The sequence below is a fragment of the Natator depressus genome, chromosome 14 (genome assembly GCF_965152275.1).
Source record: "Natator depressus isolate rNatDep1 chromosome 14, rNatDep2.hap1, whole genome shotgun sequence".
Classification (NCBI taxonomy): Eukaryota; Metazoa; Chordata; order Testudines; family Cheloniidae; genus Natator; species Natator depressus.
In genome coordinates, this window is record NC_134247.1 from 12,639,298 (window position 1) to 12,663,830 (window position 24,533).

A 24,533-nucleotide genomic window follows, 5' to 3' on the forward strand; every position below is an offset into this window, starting at 1 on the left:
GACCTAGCCAGTTCCCCTTAAAGTCAATGGAAACACTCCATTAACTTCAGTGGGAGTTGGATAAGGGGCTTCCTTACATAATATAGCTGTACCATTCCAGGATATTTTTTGTGAGAAGTTCACTTTATGGATCTTACCATTATTACATTATCCTGATATAGACAGGAGAAAATTTTCATGGTGGTTTTTGCAGCCAAGAAACTGGAGACTGAATTTAGTGGAAGGTTCTTTAATAGCAGATGACAGGTGACTAAACATTTTCCCTATTATTTTAAGGTGTCAGAAGGTATGCAGTATCCTTTCAAACCTTCCATGAGAGTAGAAGTTGTTGACAAAACGCATCTCTGTCGAACACGGGTAGCAGTTGTAGACAGCGTAATTGGAGGACGACTAAGATTGGTATATGAAGAAAGTGAAGACAAAAATGATGATTTCTGGTGCCATATGTACAGCCCACTCATTCATCACATTGGTTGGTCCCGAAGTATAGGACATCGCTTCAAAAGATCTGGTAAGCAAGTTGTGTTGCAAAGATACCTTAGTGGCTGGGTAGAGGCTTACTTGAAAGATACTTCATGCAATGATTTGGCTAAAAGGAGTAATCTGGCTGAAAAAGCTTCTAATTCGAGTAATTATATTTTCAAAAACGTATGCATTGATGCTAATCAAGACTTTTCAGCCACTAGGTCTCCACTCCATATGGTTTAGTTAAAAACTATCATCAGTGTTTCCTTCAGGGTTTGGAAGAGCTCAGGTAAACTTTAATGAGGCACCATCCATGAGACCGTATCTAGGAATGTTCACAATATAGGCTAGAGTAAACAATGGCTTCTGTGCACAAAGCCCAGTGTTCTATGTATTTGGCATGTCTGGCTGCTGGCACACTGGAATTACACAGCACTGCCCCACCAGCTGCCACCACCTACATGGTACAGTAAAGTCAGCACAAGTATCACTTGTGTTGTTGATTTAATTCAGTTTATTTTGCTGTGACCTCATCCTTTGGGTGTGCTTCATATTTTTGTATGGCAACATGTAACTGCATTGTAGAAGTTGTCAGAAGAGGGACAGAAAAGTAGAGGCTGACAGATGTGTAGTGGAGTTTTCATCACCTAAAATCAAAACATTTCTATTTTTTAAATATTTTGTGATCTTCTTAATGATAAATGAACATTGTCTGTTGCTAAAAATCTCTTTGCTCTTTTGCACATAAGCCACTCATCTGTAACATAGAAAAGGAATAAAAAAGCTCCATGTTGCATCAGCTTTGGACACTAAAATATCAGTATTTTTTATGGTTGGAAACCTTCATTGAAATCAATATTAAAAATAAAAGGGAAGCAGTTAAAAGAAATCATACTCAGGACTGCTTCCTGGAAGTGGACAAAAGAGCTTTTCACAAAGCTGCTGGAATTTATTTCAGAGAAGAGGATCCAACCAGTAGCTGCAAACTGCTGCAAAGATCAGGCAGCTCCTCTGCTATAGGATCCTATCAGAGCTATGGATCCCACCAGACTACAAAAATGTATCACAAAAATAAGAATTTCTAGTACACAAATGAGGTAACAAACAGCATGACTAGAATACCAAGATGTTTTAAATCAAAGTTAAATTATATTAAGCCTTGAAGTCACATATGTGTATAAGTCCTCAATTTGTCAGTTCTCTGCTTTAACTCTACTGTGAATGCAAACTAGTTTGACTTGTCAAACTTCTGCAAAAGCTTATATATTTCACTGACGCTTTTGTGCTATAATCAAGCCTTCTGGGTATTAGTGTTCTGTGAATGCAGTCATATCTCTTGTCCACCAGTGTCCTCAAAATACATAAATTGCACGATTTGAGCTCCATTCCCAAATTGTCTAGCTGGCATACTGTGAAGGCCTGCTTATACACTTCGGGCCCACATGTTTGTAAAGTTATGACTACCTTAAATGGTACAATGTCAGGAAAAAGTGTTTGTTTTGGGGGCATTCTTAGTCTCTTCGTAAATATTTACTGATTTAATAATGTAACTGTCCCTTGTAGATATTACAAAGAAACAGGACGGACATTATGATGCACCCCCACATTTATTTGCAAAGGTAAGATTGCCAACGAGAACTCTAAGATCATTTACGTTTACTCAGAGTTGGAAGAGGAATTTGTCATCATTTGAAGGCAAAGCATAAATGAGAAATTATACCAAATTACCGTACAAAGGTCTGTCACTATTGGAAATTACTTTTTTTTTTTTTTTTTAATTTTATTTTGATGTAAGTAAAATTGACTGAGTTTGAGACGTATTTTGGTCTTTTTGCTGCAAACTTTGTTTCATGGGTGTGGTTATGTTGTTTTACACATCAGTTATTCTTGTCACCTCAGCTAGCTGTGTAATGCTGTTGTATGAATCTTTAGGTAAAAGAAGTAGATCCAAGTGGAGAATGGTTCAAGGAGGGAATGAAATTGGAGGCTATCGATCCCTTAAACCTGTCTGCAATATGTGTTGCAACCATTAGAAAAGTAAGAGAATTAATTTATATTTTTGTGGGAGAATGGGACATGAAGCCTGTTAATCCAATTTCCAGTCTTCTTTATTCAATACTGCTGCTAAAAATGCTTTTTAATAAAGGCTGATATTTTATTTAAAACAAGATTTTAAAAAAGCAACCAATGTGTTGGTCAGCAGCATGTACTCCTGTCTGCTTCTTCCACATCCACCTCTTTCAATAAAAGGATAATGTGTGCAATTTGTGAATGCTTACCAGTGGCTTCCATTAATTAGCTACTTTCCTGTTACTGGGGTATTAAGAATGATTGGTTGATATAGTGGCAGATGAAAAGTACCTGTATGTGGCATTCATGAACGTTCAAAATTCCAGCCTGAACTTTGATTGACAAACAGTATGCCTGTGAAATTAATGTGCAATGGAACCTCTTGTTAATTCTCATCTGGCTATTTTGCAGACAATCTAATCCCTCACAAAAGATTTGGATAATACATCTGCCCCAAAATATTCTTTACAGTGTTTTTGGTTTTATAGTTTTTGTTTTTGTTTTATTTATTTATTTATTAATTTTTGCTGTGTGAAAGACCCTCACAAGCTAGAAAGGAAACTAACTTTACAAAGATACTACACAAAGCACTGTCAAATACACAAAGGGGAAAATCTGAAAACTAAAATAGTCTCTAATCTCGCTCTTCTATTAACGTTGCCAGTTAATGATCACAATAGCATATACAACAACAAAAATTGGAGAGAAGTGACTTTTTTTTCTTAAGTTGACAGTGTTCCTTATCCATATTTGCGTGTCATTTGTTTCATTTCTTACTCTGCTTTGAAACATGACCTACTTAATTTCTAGCCTGGCCTTCACGGAGTATAAAGGTGCTTAATGTACAATATTGTTTTTATTTACAAAGGTGTTAGCAGATGGCTATCTAATGATCGGAATTGATGGCTCAGAAGCAGCAGACGGATCTGACTGGTTTTGTTACCATGCCACCTCCCCTTCTATTTTTCCTGTTGGTTTCTGTGAAATTAATGCGATTGAGCTAACTCCACCCAGAGGTACTTACACTATTCCGACCAACTTCTATTTTGATAATTTTTCAGTGGTATTGTATATAATCAGATTGTTTTGTTTCTTAAATCATTTTGAAGCATTCATTTCATATTCAGAACCATCTTGATTTTCAAAAACAAACTTCAGCACTACTTTAAAATGGTCTGAAACAGGGATGTCAAACTCAATGTATAGAAGAGCCCAAATTGAATGTTTCTTTAATTCATGGGCAAATAAAATGAGGTTTGTTTTGACTACAAAAACATTAAAGGTATAATATGGCCATTATGTAACTAAACTCTTATTGAGTAAAATTAGTTATATTCAGCATCAATCAATGTGGGGGTGGGGGGAGAGATATGCAGAGCACTTCTAGAGCTATGTCAAGAATATCAATGCTAGGGAGTCTTGGGCCAGCAGAGGACTGGAATTGTGACAGAGCAATTGTCCATATTAAAAGCATTGCGAAGTGTTGCAGGTTTATTCATTGGGCATGATGAGTTATTCTCTCTTGCTAAAATGCGCATAAATTTATCCTTCATACCAGTATCCATCAGAGTGGGAGGGGTTCATTTTTTGAACAAGGCCTGAGGAATGATTTTTGTGAGCAAAACTGCCTGAACACCATCTTACGTGTCTGCAGATGGTTTTCTGTTGGCTTCATCTCTAAACTTTATTATGTTGCTTTAGCAACATATAAAGGGCGGCATAGGTAATTGCATCATAGTAGATGATAGGTGCTCATTGTTTGTTTATTTTTTTGTAAAAATTTTGTGTCTGTCCCTATTCATTCAAAATCTCTAAATTATTGGAAGGAGAAGGGGGGGGAAGAGCCTATATTACTGGTAAGTGCAAGCTTCTATTGCACTGAGTGCAGAGATTTTCTGAATATTGAGTGTACTGACAGTTGTACCTGCAACAAAATGAAAAACATTTCATAGCGTTCCCATTAGCTGACAAGAATCTGTTGGCTTTTAGCATTTGGCGAATCGGTAGCTGAGCAGATTTACCCTTGCTTACTGGAGCTGTAACATTCAGTGGAATTACTGCAGAGAAAATCATGGGGATAATCTGACCTGCCGAAAACATAGTCCATCCTGTTCTTTAATAAAATAAAATAAAATAAAAAAAAAAGCTTTCTACCCCCTCCAAAAAATAAGAGATTTCGGAGTCATTTACAGAATGAAAATTTAATAATGACAAAATGTATGTCTGCACACACTCTGGTAAAACCAGACTTTTAAATGAACAATACACTATAAACGATAGATGCCTGTCTTTGAAGAATCGTGAGTAAATGTTGTTCTTTAATCACTGAACCTACAACAGAAGGTGAACTTCTGTTGATATCATTTAATATACTGCCTTGTTTCTTATATCGTGGCAGCTCTCCTCCTTTTCTGGTTTTGTCTGCATTTCTTCCCTTTCTCTCTTTAGAATTCTTGATAGTCTATCAATGGATGATACAGGAGTGTTATTATAAATCATATTCAGTTTTGTAAAATTTCGTTTTGTGTATGACTAACAGACAGCACTAAGAATGTTATAGAACTTTAACCTTCTTAGTAGGTTACATTATTTCTGAAGCCAATGCATTATTATAATCAGAGCCCCTTTAATACCTGTGAGAGGTGTGTTCTAGTGGCTAAATTATGGAGCTGGGAATTGGAAGTCCTGAGTTCTAATCTTAGCTTTGGGATGGACTTCCTTTGCTCCCATCTTTCCCATAGGCTTGTTGTGAGGATTAATTAGATAACGTTTGTTTAAAATAAAAAAAAAAAAATTGAACATGTGTTCGAAGATCTCTGTATGGTAACAAAAAAAAAAATTCTTATGTGCACCTCTTGCCTTGTTATCTTGAATCTGCAGCCAGTCAGACACGTCTGTTCATGAGGGTGGTGTGAACTTGGTTTGCTGCCACCCTTTCCGTATTCATCTTGTTAGCTTGAAATTTTACAGTATGAAAAAATGGGCCTTAAAACATAGTATTCAATCCTGTAAGGCGAAGAGCACTCTTGGCTCCTAGTGAAGTCAGTGGAAGTCGAGGACGCTTGGAACCTCTCAGGATTGGGACTGGAGTTTGGTGTTGAAGTTTAATTATATGTCTGAGGAATGTAGCCCTGTCATATTGAGCTGTGACCCAAAGTGGCAGCTTGGACTAAAACAGTGGCTTTCTCTCTCCTTTTTTTTTTTTTTTATTATTATTATTATTATTCTGCACACCACTTTTTAAGTGAAATCTTATGGGGACTATCTTCCATCCCATCGCTCCAAGCCCCCATCACCTCTTTGTGTTCAGAATGTTTAATTCCGCAGACCACCACAAAGAAATCTGCAAACTATTGTTGGTCCACAGGCCAAAAGTTGAGACTTTCTGGTCTAAGAAGCTGTCGGAAGGGAAAAGTTGCCCCAAAACAGTCCTCTATCCCGTGAAAGTTCAATAGACTAAACAAAAGTTAAATACATTATTGAGAAACAGTTCTCTCCTGTAGTTTACAAGGTGGAGAGAAGCCCTTCATTACCTCTGCTGCTACGTTTTCTAACCCTATGATCTATGTTTTAAAAACATTATTTCATTGATTGTGTTTTGGCCAGTCTTCTCCAAACAAATCCAACTTTTCAAGGATAAAATTATTTTTCTCCCTCAGGAAAGAGTAGATGATTTTGCAGATTTGTCTTTAGTCACTCACATCATTATAAAAAGGCTGTTATAGCATTTAAAGAGGTTTTCTTCTCTGTTTGATTTGTGTGGAACCCAATATGGAGCAAAAACTCAAATTGTCTAGCTTCTTTGTGTTTTTAGTGACCATGTAGCACTGACAGTGTTGTTTTTAAATGAACAAAGTTTGCAGTTGATGTACGAAGGTACTATTTAAAATTCACAGGTTATGCAAAACTCCCTTTCAAATGGTTTGACTACCTCAGGGAAACTGACTCTATAGCAGCACCTGTAAAACTCTTCAATAAGGTAAGATAAATCATTGGTAAAGCCAACTGTACGGCATGTGTGCTATTTACAGTGGATTTTGTGCTGTAAATTCCTGCCTGCTTGGTCCCATAAGGTTAATCAGTCTCCTCAACTGTCTTAAATATGTTTCTTCACTTACGTGCTAATTGTTCGTGAAACCAGAGACAGTGATTTTCAAAGTCCATGTGAGTATGCTTTGAAAAATGTCTAGTAGAAGAAGAGGGAAATTGTTTCTTAGAATTTGTGTGCATTCAGCTTGTATATTTCAGACTCTGAAAAAATCTTACTGTGGAAAAAATAGGAGCACATTAAATTACATAGATGATACCTTGGTATTTAACCATGTTCGCTTTCACCATCCGAATAATGCCATTTGAAATTAAACTTGACTGAAACAGCAGCCCCCATGAAGTATTTAAACTTCATGTAGAGTAAGATGTTAGACTTGGTTTCCTGATATTTGGCTGTCTTGCTTCATTCTCCTTTTCAGGAAGTTCCAAACCATGGGTTTCACATTCGAATGAAACTGGAGGCTGTAGATCTTATGGAACCACGCCTTGTATGTGTGGCCACAGTAACCCGCATCATCCATCGTCTACTGAGGATACATTTTGATGGCTGGGAAGAAGAATATGATCAGTGGGTGGATTGCGAGTCCCCTGACCTCTATCCTGTAGGGTGGTGCCAATTAACTGGATATCAACTACAGCCTCCAGCACCACAAAGTAAGTTGCTATGCATTTGTAAATGATTCCTCTTGCATCTTTTTAAATCTAAAATTTACCAGTTGCCTTCCAGTGTTTTATACATGTGTGGTCATTCTCGTAACTTTACCCTTTTGGGGTTGGGTAGCCAGCTGCAACAAAAAATGGACTAGACCCTTGCTAATTCTCAGAAGCACACCATTCTAATCTGTTTCACTGTATAAAGGATAAAGCACTTCAGAGCATTTGCATGGCTGTGCTCTGTTTATTTTAAATCCTGGGGCTAACAGATGTTTGGGCCAGAGAAGAAGCAGACTGCTTAAGCATCAGGCCTAGATAACAACATTATTCATCATTTATAGCACAATCAGTTTGCATGGCACTTTAAGAGGCCCTGATTCTGCAAACATGTGTTAGTAACTTTATTCATTGAAATCAGTGGTACTGTGCATATGCATAAAGTTATTCACATGCACAAGTGTTTGCAATATGGGATCTTGTAGTATGCACTGATTGAATTTAAAGAACCCAGACAGCCTGCTTGTGTGTCCATACCTGGCTTTTCAGTCCCATAAACCTGTTCAGAGCCTGGAGAGTGAATATGTAAACACCAGATGCTGTCTTAGTGTAGCTGGCAGCTTATGATTTGAATACTTTAAATGTTGGCAGGCTTTCAGGAATACGTGAAATCAGTTCTGTCAACTGACAGGTTTGTGTTTTTTTCTTCTTCTTTGTTTAGACAAACATACTGGAGGAGTATAAACTAACTGTAATACAAAAATACATATTACAGGTTATGGCTGATTTGGAATGTTTTACTTTAGTTTATTCTTCAAGTGTTTTTCCTATTAGTCTGCCTTACCATTGCTTATTTTTGCTCCATTTCTTTTATTTCATTCTTTGATCTTCCCATTCTTTTAATAATTTCTCTCTTTGTAGTCTGAATTTTTTGATCTCTCTCTCTCTCTCTTTATTTCTGGCTTAATTTGTGTGTTTGTGTCCATTTTTCGTATGTAAATCTTCTTTGTGTGTCTGGTTTTCTAATCTTTTTCTGTTTCCATCTTTTTTTTTTCCTCCCCTTCCTCCCAACTTTCTTCTTGTCTTATGTGAAATCAGAGTGGCAGCAAGACTCAGTTTTATGATGTATCAGCTGTACTTCTCTAGTCAGGAAAATGATTGCTATGAATAACTAATTGCTCAAAGGAGCAGAGCTATGGCTCTTGCAGCAAGTGTGTGTTGTCCCATAATGATCGATGAGATGACTATTTGTAGCCTGTTAGATCAGGAAACATGATATGGGTAATTGTGTTCCAGGGGCTACTGGAATGGGTGCTGTTCAAGTAGAGGATTTTTCTTCTGTGAATGTGTTCTGTTTAACATAGGCTCTGTCTCCATTCATTCGTTTGTTCGTTCGTTCATTCATTGAGGAAAACATTTTTTTTGTGAATTTTTCCGTAGCATGAAAGACTGTGCAGTATTTTCCCAAAGCATTAATTCAGAATTTTAATTCTTAATGTTTTTCAGCATCAAGAGATAGCCAGTCAAGTTCATCAAAGCAAAAGAAAAAGGCTAAGTCACAACAGTACAAAGGACACAAGAAAAGTGGGTGACAAAGTGGTGCTTATATGCCCTTTCGCAGCTGTTACAAAGTTGTGCAATTTGTCTCAAATTATTCTGGTTGGAAACGTTGCTTGTGTGTGAAATAAGTGTTATGCTTAAAGGTGCAGTATGCCATAAAAGGAGGCCTTTTATTAATTGAGAAACATTATTTTTTATAACTTGCAGCAAAATAATCAAATGGAAAGTAAGTGGTTTTGAGAGGATTGATATTGTTCATAACTTCTGTGTATATTGTTCACGGACAAATAAGTTAAATTATTTTTGATACTCCTAAAACCAATTTTAGGTAAGGAATTCTGTATAAGCATGAAGATATAGTAAAGCAGTCTTGAGCAAAATGCTCATATATGTATGGCTGTTCGCTTTTTTTTAATTCTTTTTTTGTAGCAAAGCTGTAGAAATAAGATCAAGGTTGTTTTGAACCAGATGGTAAATGAGATGTAGAAAACCGAGGGCAATCTATCGTCCTCAGTTACTTTATAAAACTAAAATTTGTCTCCTCTTGCAAAACAGTACTAATTTTTAAATTGACAAGTTGTTTATCCATTTTCAGGGTGTGGGGCAACAGTAGAAAGCTCTTAATAATAATGTTACTTACAAAGGTACTTAGTAATATTGCTATAGTTGACTACTCTTGTCAATGAGTATATAGTATTACATTTTTTTTTAAAATACTAGGGATTTAACAACTGTCCAAATCCTTTCCACATTTGTAGTGTCTCCCTGGGAGCACATTGTTTGTTTTCTTCAAAAATTCAAACAAGTCTGTTTAATTTTTAAGTTACAATAATGCACCTTCCCTTCCCCCTCTATTCCTATTTCTATGACTCTATTTCAAACCAAAGCTATTTTCTGTCTGTAACAAAGGGAGTAGAGACAGCCAATCACAAGAGCACTTTGTGCCTTCTTCTACCCTTTCTTGTTGGAGATCAGATCCATCTATATTTATCTTAAATTCACATTGCCCCTTTTATTCCAAAGGATGCCAAGGCATTTTTCAAAAGATTGGATGCTTCTGAAAGAGAGCAGTGGAGGATAGCACCAACCCATGGTGCATGGCAAATTTTTATGCAAGACTGTAAATTTTATACAAGAACTCAGGGCAAGCTCCTTATTTAAAAAAATAAATAAGTGCCACAACATCTTGAATATCCAAGCAGAGCTGACATTTAATTTTTAAAATGTTTGAGAAGAACCCACGTACAGTGAGAGGAGTTCATTTATCTGCCTAATAAGAATGAAGAGCCAATTCTATAGTGTCGTAATAAGAGACGCTAGTTAGAAGACAGCCTACTTATTCCTGGAGCACTAAGCCGCTGCCACTATTCACATTCTTGATATTTCCTTGGCAAGAGGTGGTATTTCCTTGGTGTAGGAGAGACGTGTTTTGTAATAGCAGCTGATACTTTGTGCTGAAGATATAGTGGACAAAATTAACTGCAAGAAAAGGCAGAATGCAAACCTATCAATTTTTAATCCTTGTGGATTGCAGACCATCTCTTTTGCAGTCCAGTTGCCTTCATGTTGCCTGCCAGCGAGGCCCTTGTATTAGGAAGTGGGCAATTCTGCTGACACAGGACATGACTTCCCCACAAGTTGGCAGACTTAGGTGGTTAAGAGCTGCATGACGGTCCTTAACATAGTGCTGGAAGAGATCCAGGGTGTAGAGCCCTGATTCTAGGGTTTATCACCAGGCTTAAATTCCAAGTTTGATCATCATACCTTTACTACCATTAAGCTCTGTCTTCTCTGACTCTGGTCTATTCAAACGTCTTCCTGCGGAGTTACCAGTTCATTGTTTTGTAATCTTGAGTTCGTTTAAGTGTGAAGCATTGAATACTTCTAGAGTTAAGAAAACTCTCTAGCCTTTGGCACCTCCATTTTGGAGGAAAAGGAAGTGTTTGGGTTTTTTACTTTTTTTTTTTTAAATATGCTTTAAAGGCCCTTATTACTACTTGCAAGTTCCTAATAAGCTTGAACATTTTTTCTTTACATTAATCAAATTAACTGCTGTTATTTCAGCCACAACGTGTAGCTTAAAGACACAAGACATTTCTAATTCACAGTTCAGTCCATTCAGGTTGTCGGGTTCTACATTTTCACTCTGAAGTGAAATTGTTAAGATTTTACTGGGAAAAACCTGGATTTCAAAATATTTCTACGTAAGAGCATATACAGAAATTAATTTCTTGCTGATAGGGTGTGCCATCTTTAGCAAATTTTACAAACATTAATCCTCATACCTTTTGTGAGGGAGGCATGATCTGCAAGCTCCCCAAAGAAAGTTTTTTTTTAAAACTTTACTGAACGCTTCCTAACGAGGATTGTAACTTCCTACTTTAAACTTTTCTCTTCTAGCCTCCTTGAGGCTCTGATATTCCTTTAAAATTCATTCAGCAGAAAAATCAAGTCTGCGGGGATGGGAGAAGGGACAGTGTTAAGAAGACCTACCTACTGAGTTTGACCCTTTACATAGCTTGCATTTGCAGAGCAGCTTTTGAGTTTATCAGAAATCCTCTTCAATAAATAACTAGAAAACAATGTTTTGACTGTATTTGTTTACAAATTAGATGATTTTCAATCCCTGTTTATCTCAGTTAAACACCAAACCTTGTATTTCACTATTGTAGATTCTTGGTATCAAAAATACTTGAGTCATAGAAGAGGAATCTCCCAAAAGAAAAAGTTGGTGAGGCCGCAATAGGCAACCATAACAAGGTCAATGCCAAGAATCTTTTAATCTATAAAGAGGACTAAGATAACTCTTTAAACATTCAAGTGGACAACAAAGTTCAAGTATGCACAAGGTGATGAATAACCAACGCTTCATGCAGTGATTAATTAACTTAAAATGAGGAGCGCCCTGAAATAAACGTCTTTCGCAGGGGGAAGCCAAATTCTCTTATCTATCTTGAAAACAAGCTTTGTAGCATGGCGAGTTCTCAAATGAAAGCAATACTGTTTTGTAAATGTGTGGTGAGAAGGCCATCCAGCTGCATTGTAGGTATCTGCAGTGGAAATACACTTCAGAACAAGTGAGCCTTGTCATGGCCTCCCTAGTTTCACGCCAGCCATATTACAACAGTGTGAAATACAATCAGACATCCATTTAGATGCAGTTCTCTTGGCAACAGCTCTGCTCAATTATTTGGAGTCTGTAGCAATGTTGCCTACTTCACCTATCTTCAGACTAGCCACTGCCACAGTTTCCCCCTCTTGGGCTCCCCAGTAACTTCAGCATAAGCTTCCGTGTGTCAAGTAACACCCCTTCTTGGTGTCTGGGTTTATTAACTGAGTTCACAAGAACTCCCGTCCAGCCTTCCTAGCAGGCTCACAACCTTAGTGCAGGGTTCATAGTCCTTTTCGAGCTGAGGATTTCCTCTAGGAGACTTGCTGTCCACACTCCACCTTTCCCAGCTGGTACCTGTTCTCTGTGCTCCTGAGGCCCTGTGCCCGGGAGCTAAGGAGAATCTCTGTGAAGAGAGCTCATGCAGCTCTCTTGCCTGTTTTGAGTCTCTCCTTGCTCTCTATCAAGCAGCAACTCCCAGGACTTCCTATCTGGATTCTTTCCTTCTCTCCACAGGCTTTTGTGTTGTTTCCACCCCAAAGACCTCGTTTAGCCACATGTCCTCCATGTCATGTGACATTGTTCCTTTTCTCCACCTGGAGAGATGAGCTGAGTAGGTCACAGGTGGGGCTGAACCCATCTCCCTTTAAAGGGCCAGTCATCCTGTAAGAGTGTTAAAAACAAAAAGTAGGTAGGCTTTCTAAGGGCTAGGTAGAACCCAAAGGACTCTGCCATTGAGCATATGGAGAAGAATGCTCCCTTGAAAATGGTATGGGAAGAATGTTAGCAAGCTTTGGCACCATTGTGGCGAGGAATCTTGTACCTTGTGAAATGTGATGTAAGGTACTTCAGTTGCTAGGACCAGAACTTAACTTGCTGTACAAGCTGAAGTCACTGCCGCCAAGAACGTCTTCACTCAAAATGGACAACAAGGGTCTATAGAGAGACACCAGTCTATCTTGGATTAGTTCATGATAGGCCATAGTATTTGCTAATCTAAGATTTAGGTGGACAAAGAAGGTTGTCAAGCAAGAGATCACATCGGCATAACTACATCTCGCCACAGACCTCTTCAGCTTTGAACTGTATCTCGTTCTGCTCATAGACATCAAGCTTGCTGATTACTATGCTGTCACAAACTAAACTGTTGGGACTCATAGGTGGAGATAGGGCAAGATAGCCTGATTCCGAGTTATAATCTGAGACTTGGCTCTCAAACTAGTGGTACTGGTTTAGTCTTCTGCAGCAGGATTGACAACCATATTTGGCTGGGCCTACTGGGTCTGTTAGCTTTTCTGAGCTTTGCCAATAGCAGAGGCATTATTAGGAAGACATAACAGATCCTCTCTACCAATGAATGGAGACGGCAACCCTTGTGAACTTGGTCTTATCATGGACACAGAATTAACCTGACTAGAGCATACATGCAGGATGTACCCGTATCCTTTGATAAGTGACTCAAGTCTTTTACAGTTTCTCCTTCCTAACACACCAGGAAACAAAAGAAAAAATCTGTACCCCAAATGAGAGTCTGCATGAGAGGGGGAGCATTTTTGAAATTAACAGCCTAAGATCCAGGATGTTTCTGAAAGAAGGTTTTGCTTTTCTAACTGAGCACAGGAATTCATTGACTATATTAGAGCCTTGCATGTATTTGTCTAGCTCAATAATAGTGCAGTTTGGTTCACTCTAAGAAATCCACACATTTGGTACAAGAGGATCCTAAAGAGGCTATCTCTTTGGTCTCTGTTTAAGTTGTTAAGGTTATTTTACAGGTAGGTGTCTTTGCCTTCCAAGGCAACCTTGGAAGTACAGTGGTTTTGCATCAGATATGTGAACGGGGATATAACAACCAAATGCCTTTTACATCAGGTGGAATGATCCTCTACATATACTCTTCCTTCAGTTACCTTCCTATGGAATTGTCAGATCAAGTGTGTCTCTGAAGAATCTAAACAAGTTTTCAAGGCCTTGAAGGTGGCAGCCGGAGACATAACAATGATCTTAATGCCCTCTTAAGTTGCCTGCCAACAGGAATTTATGTACGCATATAAATCACCATGCATACAAAGGCACTAAATAGAGGAGTATTCATCTTCTCACCCAGTAAGGCCTGCTGAACTCATAGTATTTGGTGCTCAAAGATCAGTTACATTTCCCATCAGTGCCAGATCTCTTGAAACAATATCTGAGTCTCTGATGCCAAGAATTTTCTCAAGTGCACGGCCTGGCTTGTGACGGACAGGTGCTGAGATTGCAGGAAGTTTTGGCCAAACTTCTTTACCATTTAAGACATGCAAAGCCTTCTAAAAGACCTGGATGATCTTGTACAATTAGTGCAAGAACAAACAAGTTCTTCATAGGAAACCTGCATCATTACAATCCACTGTCTCCTCATTCCTGGGATGAACAGAAGAGTGATCCGACTCCCAGTTTCCTCATTGTGTGTACTTAGCCAGAGAGGAAAGTTCTTAAAAGATTTCATAACCTCCTTAACATCACGTGCATGTTTCATAAATCTGCATTGTTTTTCTCCCTTAGGCCTTAACCTGGTGGTGCTGATACCTGTGACAGGGTGCACAAAACTTGGTCACTCCTTACTGGAGGCCCTGCTGCTTTGGTGCACCTTGCCCTTTTTGGAAGGGCAGAGCAACAAGTTCAGACCTTGACTTCTCACTGGAGAAGTTTCCCAGGATTAGCTGCTGGCAGTCCACTGAGCTTCTTGTTCAGCCTGGGCCTGCTGTTGTACTGAAAGCCTCAGTAAGTCTTCCATCATCCCCTTTGTGATGAAAGGGGATTTGGACATTTCATTGTTGGTACCAATTATCACTGGCTCGCCTGAGCCAGAATGTCCCACAGAGAGGACTCATCTTAATTTTACAGAAAATAAATTGACAATGCTAAAAGTCCATGTCAGCGTTGAAGTTCATAACATAAGACAATAGTCCTTCACTGATCCACCAAAATACTGTCAGTTAGGTCCTTAACCCAAGAAACCTGGGCCTGGTCAAGACAGAGAAGCCTTCCTTTCTTGCCACAGCCTCATCCAGAACTGGCCTTTGAAAGAGGTAGCCAGCCCTCTTTATCTAGGCTGCTGGGCCCTGATTGACCTCTGCTTGCTCCTGGCCCTTCTAATGGAGGACCAGGTCTTGTTGGTTTCTATCCGCAGCTGATGCTGGCAGGCCTCTCTACACAACCCCTAAAGGTCTGAGCTCGCTGCTCTTGTCTTCCAAAAGGACAGAGTGCAGCAAGGCAGCAATAGGAATAGCAAATAACTGGTACAGCCCCACTCCCCAATGCTATTTTGTCATCTCCTTCCTCTATCCACTTGCTAAAACTTGCTACTCTCAAGTAGTCTTGGTGGTGATTATTACTTCTGTCCCCCCATATTTTGTGTTACATGGTGACATAACTGTTCTGAAGATCTGCTTCAGTATGGTGGGTTTTTGATTTTTTTAGATTAACTTAGTTTATAAATCGTACTTTAACCATAAGATCTTTGCATAGCCTTGTTTTAAATGTCCAGCCCGGGAACAGGAGGATGCAGTACACTCCAAGAAGCTTTCAAAGACTCCTGTTGTCTGGAAAAAGCTCTAGGTGGTGGTCAATGTGGAGACTTAGTGCACAGCATGGCAGCATGTGTATCTACAGCGCACTAGCTTACTGTGCCCTAAATGGCTGTGTGGACCCTGGCTACTGTGCACTAAAAATTCTGTGCTGCATTTTGATGTACTTCTGTTTGGAGAACTCCAGAACTGGCTGAAGGGAGCTTGGTAGGCAGAGTTTGTTCAATCTTTCTCCTTTTTGCTTTGTCCCTCTCTCCACCATAAGTCTCCCTAAAGCTATTTGGAAACCATTGCTTCACACAACACTGATGATAGACTGAGTCGCAGAAAAGGAAACTTCCTTCACCTAAGGCCACCAGGGCAGACTCTTGCCCTAAGGGGTTTGAGATTCTTCTGTTCTTACTAACCTGAAGTGGATTTGTGATGTGGAGTGGGGAGAAGAGTCTGATGGGCTGTTTAGCTAAGAAACCTATTTAATAGGCCAAAAGGGGAGGAGAGGACAAGGGCATGAAAAAATCTTGTTATTGGCTGCCTCCTGTTTTTTGTTTGTGCCAGATAAGTTACAGTGGCACAAGTGCTGCATCTCAGCAAATAATAATCAATGGCAAGGAGAAACTGTTCTTTCCATAGTCTTTGGTTGTAATTTTTTGGGGAAAGGGGTGGATTTTGTTTTGGAAAGAACATTTTTGAAGCATACAAATCTATGTGATATTAGTGTGTTTTTCCCCACAGTGTGCAAAAACAGCCAAGATACTGGGGTTTAACAAGAAACTACCACACATCCTGAGTAACTTTTTTACTACAATGAGTTATTATTTACATGCATGGTACTCACACTTACTCATGTTGCACTTCAGAATGGCTTGAGTCATTCTGCGGAATGTTTTGAATGTGTATTGGAAACATTTCTAATGCAATATTTCAAATTCTTAATCGGTCCATGCGGTTGGAAGGAGTACGCGAATAGTATTGGTTCCATTGAACATGCATATAATGAACTCCTGAGATAATGAAGCTCTGTTAATAGTAAAAGTCCCAAATTGTTCCAAAGTACCTTAATAATGCAAACAGTAGTACATGTACTAGTGAATCCCTGATTTAGTGTTGAATGGTGGGAGCAATTTAAATGGAAATGGGTCCCACAGTGTAATACTTCTCTCCTTCCACTCCCCGGAAGAATATTACATAAAGTCTGATATTTGTTTTAAGCTTCTAAAAGCAAGTACATTGGTGCTGAGATTACAGTCTTGCTTTTATTCCAAAACATTTAAATGTTAGGTTGGGGAAAACAAATGCTCAAATGCTTCTTGTAGTTTTTTTTTAATGTGACTTACAAGGAGTTAATAAGTACAAATTTAGTAGCAATAAATTTTTATATTTTTAGTATGTTTGTTGCCCATTTCATATAAAGGAAGCGCATAGGAAAAATGGTAACTTCTAATATTTATTATTTAACATCTACATTGACACTGGATTTCAGAGTCTGTTTGACTTCAGTTGTTGTAATCTAAGCTTTTTATAGGGTTTTTTAACTGATGTGTAAAGTAATACAGCCTGAGTTAGTCCTGTAAGTGGCTTTAAAAATATATCCGAAAAAGGAGGTAATCAAAAGGGGAACAGAAATCAGCCAGCATCCTGCTTGGCCTTACCTTCAGTAAACCTACCGGTAATTGTATGTTGCTATGCAAACCGCTTACAGTGGAGAACAGTGGCTCTTTCACTAACATCTGGATTGCAAAGAAATGACTCTTATCCTTTCTAGGATTGGTATAGCTCATTGCAAGATCCATTTATCAGGTCATATAGTTCTAACTCCTCAGAACTTTCTGCTGCTACTGTAGGCTAACATCCAACATTCATATTTTGTGGTGACACCACTTTACAGTGATAACATCCAATGTGTTTTATGTGTAATTGTGTGCATGTGGAATAACGTGTGACAGTTACATTGTGTTTGGCATCTTCAGGTCAGTCACTAGATTCTCATCTATCAATATAGCCATCACTGATACTTGCTTTTTATTCACAGTAGGGAAGATCAGGTTGGATTTGTTGTGCACATACCTTGGGTAGATGGTTATTCTGTTCTAAAATGGAACTATAGCACATCAGAATTTCTCAGGATTTTTGAAGGGACAGGACCCTGTAATTATGAGATGATGGATTTCTCCTAATTGTCTCTGATCTTGCCTGTGTGTTTTGATGTAGGTTGCAATAATACCCAAATAAGGAAAATGCTGCAATCTTTAAAACCTTGTGCATGCTCCTGTAATGTTTTGGAGACCGTTCTGATTGTAGTGTCTACTTGAAATGGATGGAATATTGTACTGGTTTCTTGTGACCAAATATTGTGCTGCTAAAGACCGCAGTGATGACGAGTTATCAATTTGCTTTGACAGTTAATGAATAGTATGGTAGATTACAGTATCCACCAGGACTGACTGCTTCCTAGTAATCGGTTTTGTTCTAAGGCTACTTAATAGATGATGTGACCTATCTGTTTTTTAAAGCTCTGGTTATACAGACAACTTGCTGCTTGATTGTGTCACTTCCTTCCTAGAAGAACAAACTGAGGCCCCAGACCTGCCAACCCTAGTCGCCTATGCCCTGATTAGACAAGAAACTTAATCATATGTGTAACTCTTACCACGAATAGTCCCATTGACTTCAAAGCTTTCTTGAGGGCCGTTCTCTTGTGTTAGCCCAAAGTACATTTACTTGATTAGACTGGCAATATCTTAGCATTCATCAGCGTAGCTTTGAGAACAAGTGTAAGCAATGGTGATGCTGAAATGCTGTCATAGCGTTTAAGGCCCTGATTCTGCAGTGAGGTTCCCCTAGGCACAGGGGCTTGCCCCCAAGAGTTAATTTCAGGACCAGGGCCTCTGTTTGGAGGTGAAAACAAAGTAGGGTTTTCTTATATGATGAGGCAGGAATAAATTGAGCATTTGGAGGGAAAATCAACTTCTGGAATGAAGATGTGGTATCCGATAACTTGAAGATTTTTTTAGAAAAAACAGGTTTGTTTGTTTTTCCAAATTAGAATACTCATTAACATTTGTAAGGCACTATAGAAGTGCTAAGTAAGTGATGGTGGTATATATATTTAAGATATATGTAGTGAACTAGCAAAAAAAAAACCAAGTCCTCCTTTTTAAGTGGGATTGGTTCACAAACAAAAAAAATTCCTGTCACACTGTGTAAATCTAATAACTGCACTTCTGAACTAGAGACAAAAGTTGTTTCAGTATGTGGTCAGGAGATCAGGTGTTGGCTGTGAAATACAGCTGCTACAGTAACACTTTGAAGTGCTCCTATTTTATCGGTAAAAGGGATTAGGGCTGGGACACTTTTTCTTTAATGATTGCTTCATAGCCTGTCCAAGTAATCACTAGAATTCAGAGAATAAAAAGGGGGGGGAGTTGTTGAGAGTTGGGATTTTTAACATCCCCGAAGTGAATGAACTTTGCCATTACACATCAAGACCCTTATTTTCCAGACTCCAAAGCAGAATGAGGCAGACATTTCTCAGTGACCAGTCTGAGTTACCTAATTCACTTTGACCCAAGCGTTTACTTTAGTTTGACTTGATGTTTAGAGAGGAAGATACCAGTTGTGAAGAAGCCTGTCAGTTTGTCGAGCCTACCCATGGCAGGTGGGGTGCGGAGGAGCTTCTCTGGTGATGAAGAGTTGACTCCTCCTCCATATCGAACCCTTCCAGCACAGACAGCCCCGGAGGCCTTCCAGCCTCCCAGGACTAGCCAAGAGTTCAGTCCCAGCCTCAAAACAGGTAATGAGCACCATCAAAATCTCTTGGTTACTGCAGAGGGAAATGCTGAACAGGGTGGGGGACAAAGCATGGTCTGGCATGAAATATGCTGCCTTGTTTACTTGTTTCTGTCTGTAAAGTAGGAGAAATAGTCACTTCCACTGGTCCATATCAGTCCACTTCACTGAATTCATCATAAGGAAGCAATGGTTCCCAGGGCAAATATAAGGATTCTAGGTCACTGAGGCTTATGGACACTGTGATTTAACTACCATACTGCACTTCAGCAGATTTTTTTTTTACGTGTGCAGGTACTTTCATTTAACTTTAATGAATTGTAATATGCAACACAACATCATTGTTAGAACACTGCACATTATTCCTTAAAGGCTTGGACACCCTGTGTAACTGGAGAGAAATTTGTGTTTGCATACAGCCCGTGCATAAGAGAACAGCTGTTTGGAAAAAGAGGTCTTTTGAATTTAAGCATAATTGAGTCTCTTATATTCAGTGTTGTACAGACGATGGTTGGGTATGATAAGAAATAAATTTGAAAGATTTACCCTTTTAAAACAAACCTGGTTTGTTTGGTTTCCCCCCCCCCCCCCCCATGCTTGCTCCAAAACCAAAAGACTGGTTTTATTTGAACATTGACAAAATGAAGTTTTATCCATCTTAATCAGTGAATAGGGAAACCCCTTTAAGAATTCATTTATTAATAATATTGGTCTGGCACATTAAAACATCTGAGTCTTATGTAAGTCTTGTGGTTTGTATAAGGTAATCCTGGACAGTAGAAGTTAGAGATGAAAAAAGCTCTGAGATCCTCATGACTGTCTCCCGTCAAACGTAGGATAATCAGATGTATCAGATACTCAAAATATCCTTGACACCTGTTAGGGTGTAGTTATGCTATCTATCACCAGTTAGTGGTAATGTTCTTCAAGCACCCTTAGATGAGATGCTGTGAACACCATAATGTGGCTTTGGATGCTGATCTAAGATCATGTTCTGACTGGCAGTTTTCTCCCTGGGTTGTTGTGGCCACTGCTATGTTCGGGGTTTGATCATACAAGGAACTGAAGGCACTCAGTACCCCATAGAAGTGCTCAGCCACTCTCAAGATTAGGCCCTCGTTTTCCAAACAGTGTATTGCTGACTGATATCCAGTCTGCTCTGAATGTTCATATTCTATCAGAAAAGCTACATCAGGGTCATTTAAAAAATCCCATTGCCCTCTCATCCCAACATCTGTATGGCTATAGAATTCAATAATACTTCATCTTGCTTCTTTAAGAATTGCTTTTGTTCTCTGGCACAGTCATGCTGCTTTTCTTTTATTTTTATCTGTATTTTGAACCTTTAAGAGTTGTATGTGAAATGACTTCTCAGCATTGAAATGTAGCCTTCAGACAGCTCTCTGTTGAGAAAGACATGATCTCTGGGCTGTCAAGGAAAGAAGTTGCTTTCCAAAACCAGTCCCACTTTCTTGACGTGTATTATCCCCTAAAGTCAGGGTCTGATGTTTCCTGGTGGGGCAGGTTAGTGACATCACATCACACTGGTACAAGGGAGATGAATATGTGGCTTCCTTGGGTAGCAGGGTACTGAGAGCACTCTGCAGGTAGCTCATGAGGAGAGGGAGCACCTTGTGTGTCTTTCCTTCTGCTCAGAACCTTTCATCAGCTGGATGCTCAACCAAGTGGCTTCATGATTTAAGGCACTATAGCTAAGTATTTATCTCTTTGCTTATCATTCAAGTGGTGTATTATATAGGTGTAGCTTGAACCCATGGTGTTGATAAACTTTTCTTCAGGAGATTTGTTAGCAGGGAAAAATAGTGTTGTTTAAATATTTAACTGTCAGGATCTTCGTGCTAATTGAACAGATCTAGGACAAAATGTGAAGCCTACTAACTCACCAGGTGTACTTGAAATATTGGGCAAACCCACAAGCATTATTTAAATACTGGGGAGGATGGGAACTTGACCAAAGCATTTCAAGTTGTAGGAAAGCAGTTTAAACCTCTGTGTATTAGCGTTTTCCTAGAGTAATCTCTCTATTAATGATTGTTGTTGCTTATTATGTAAAGATACCATGCCTTAGGTGTGCGTGGTCCTCTACAGACTAATAAAAGAAAAGGTCCCTGCTGTACATTAGATGTGACACAGGGACAGGCAAAAATAAGCAAGGTTTTGGGGGCAGGGTAGGGAGGGAAGAGGTTTTCATGATGCAAGGTAGTGAGGTTGCTTGATTTTATAGGTTTTACATCGTCCTCTGCTGCTTTTTTAGCGATTTTTAAAATATTTTAATGTTTTTAAATTTTATTTTTATTTAGCACAGGAGTGTGTATCACCATGGAAGATGATATAGGACCATAATAAAAGAATAATTAAATGGCTTGTAAGTTTATAGCAGGATTACAAATAGCAACAGGTTTTGGGATTTATTTTCAGATTTCACCACATCAAATTTTTGCATTTGAAAAGACATTGGTGATGTTAACTTGGTATTCAGTAACTGAAACTTTTTAATGCTTCTCTCATTCATTTGGTCATCAGATAGCCATCAGTTTTTGTATATTAATCAACCTTTTAATGTGGGTACTGCACCTTTAATGAAAACTTTGCCATATTTTCTTTTCAGTGTTCCTGCTTTTCATATATGCTCATATATTGATAAGTATCACTTTTCTTACTCAATCAGATTGCGGGGTTAATTACAACCTATTTGGTACTGCTATCCATAATATCATTCTTCTTTGTGTTTCAGATTTTTTTTTAAATAGGAAGATAGAAGATTTAAAAACATATCCTGGGTCTTAAAAATTAATTGCAAATATGCTGCAAACCCTCTATTGTAAACAGTTTTTCCTGCCTGTCACTTACAAAAATGACCATGAAAGAAAATGAATTATGAGGCATCGGTGATCTGAAGATAGTACATGCTTTTTAATCATGCTTAATTCTGCTTAGCAAAAATTAAAGCATGAAATTAAATAGTGAAATTATGGGTTTGAGTGTTTCAGTTAGTAATGAAAATAATGTAACTTGGTTCTGAATGCTGTACATACACATCTGTAGTAAAAGAAGTTTTTAAATTCAGCCATCTGTTTCGGAAGATGAAGGAGAAACAATATCCATCTTAATGTTCACAAGATAAGCTGTTCTCCTTGAATGCGAACTGTGAATGATAACTTAAAATGCTGGTTTTAATTGAAGTCTGCATTTCTCAGCCTGTTCCTGATGGCAACCATCTTGCTGAAGAGTGACAGAATTGATTATGCCAATATCATAGGAGCTGAGCATATGAGAGAAAGTGGATTACTGTTCTCCTTTTAAACTGGTTTAACAGCCAAAACTCCCTTGCTATATATACATTAAGGAACAAATTCTGTTTCTGGAGCTGTCCGTTCCATTAAAGTCCACTGGAGACTTATGCGTGTATCCCAGGGCAGAATTTGACTCTTCACATTTTATTTAAAAATTAAGACCCCCAATCCTGCGATCGGACCCACTAATATCCAAGGGGCTGTGCTAGTGGATCTAATTGTAGGACCAAAGCCTTAATGTTATACAACCTGTTTGTGTAGGATGCCTTATCAGCCTTTCATCCTGAGTAAACAGAATTTTCCAGACTGCAAGCTCTTTGGGATAGGGTCTGTCACTTACTATATATTTGTATAGCACCTAGGATGATGGGGCTCCAATCTGGTTGGCTTCTGATAGCTACTACAGTAGTAGATATTAAATAACAGTAATAAACACAAACATTCACTTTTTGTACCTGTAATTGTCCTTCAGATTGCTACGAAATGTGCTGGTCCACTGAAAAGTTAAAGGAAAAATGCTCAGTGACATTTCCCCCCTTCTAAAATGAGCTGAAATGAAATTGAACTAGAGAAATCAGGAGTGAAATCAGGAAGGCCATATCACACCTGGAGTTGCAGCTAGCAAGAGATGTTAAGAGTAACAAGAAGGGTTTCTTCAGGTATGTTAGCAACAAGAAGAAAGTCAAGGAAAGTACGGGCCCCTTACTGAATGAGGGAGGCAACCTAGTCACCGAGGATGTGGAAAAAGCTAATATATTCAATGCTTTTTTTTTTTTTTTGGCCTCTGTCTTCACGAACAAGGTCAGCTCCCAGACTGCTGCACTGGGCAGCACAGTATGGGGAAGAGGTGGCCAGCCCTCTGTGGAGAAAGAAGTGGTTCGGGACTATTTAGAGAAGCTGGACGAGCACAAGTCCATGGGGCCGGATGCGCTGCATCCGAGAGTGCTAAAGGAGTTGGCAGATGTGATTGCAGAGCCATTGGCCATTATCTTTGAAAACTCATGGCGATTGGGGAAGGTCCCGGACGACTGGAAAAAGGCTAATGTAGTGCCCATCTTTAAAAAAGGGAAGAAGGAGGATCCTGGGAACTACAGGCAAGTCAGCCTCACCTCAGTCCCTGGAAAAATCATGGAGCAGGTCCTCAAGGAATCAATTCTGAAGCACTTAGAGGAGAGGAAAGTGATCAGGAACAGTCAGCATGGATTCACCAAGGGCATGTCATGCCTGACTAATCTAATTGCCTTCTATGACGAGATAACTGGCTCTGTGGATGAGGGGAAAGCAGTGGACGTGTTATTCTTTGACTTTAGCAAAGCTTTTGGCACGGTCTCCCACAGTATTCTTGCCAGCAAGTTAAAGAAGTATGGGCAGGATGAATAGACTATAAGGTGGATAGAAAGCTGGGTAGATCATCGGGCTCAACAGGTAGTGATGAATGGCTCCATGTCTAGTTGGCAGCTGGTATCAAGCGGAGTGCCCCAAGGGTCGGTCCTGGGGCCGGTTTTGTTCAATATCTTCATTAATGATCTGCAGGATGGCGTGGATTGCACCCTCAGCAAGTCTGCAGATGACACCAAACTGGGAGGAGAGGTAGATATGCTGGAGGGTAGGGATAGGATACATAGGGACCTAGACAAATTAGAGGATTGGGCCAAAAGAAATCTGATGAGGTTCAACAAGGACAAGTGCAGAGTCCTGCACTTAGGATGGAAGAATCCCATGCACCGCTACAGACTAGGGACCGAATGGCTAGGCAGGAGTTCTGCGGAAAAGGACCTAGGGGTTACAGTGGACGAGAAGCTGGATATGAATCAACATTGTGCCCTTGTTGCCAAGAAGGCTAATGGCATTTTGGGCTGTATAAGTAGGGGCATTGCCAGCAGATCGAGGGACATGATCGTTCCCCTCTATTCGACATTGGCGAGGCCTCATCTGGAGTACTGTGTCCAGTTTTGGGCCCCA

At 39.2% G+C, this 24,533-nt stretch overlaps 1 protein-coding gene across 1 annotated transcript in view; it reads left to right on the forward strand.

Annotated features, from left to right (window-relative positions):
* The window catches only part of MBTD1 (mbt domain containing 1), a 53,862-nt gene that overhangs the window by 23,592 nt on the left and 5,737 nt on the right, over window positions 1-24,533 (forward strand). The window contains exons 9-15 of the mRNA XM_074970915.1: window positions 277-511; window positions 2,029-2,084; window positions 2,398-2,502; window positions 3,404-3,551; window positions 6,432-6,514; window positions 7,005-7,239; window positions 8,743-8,820. Coding sequence (XP_074827016.1) covers window positions 277-511; window positions 2,029-2,084; window positions 2,398-2,502; window positions 3,404-3,551; window positions 6,432-6,514; window positions 7,005-7,239; window positions 8,743-8,820 — 940 coding nt within the window. The remainder of the gene's footprint in view (window positions 1-276; window positions 512-2,028; window positions 2,085-2,397; window positions 2,503-3,403; window positions 3,552-6,431; window positions 6,515-7,004; window positions 7,240-8,742; window positions 8,821-24,533) is intronic.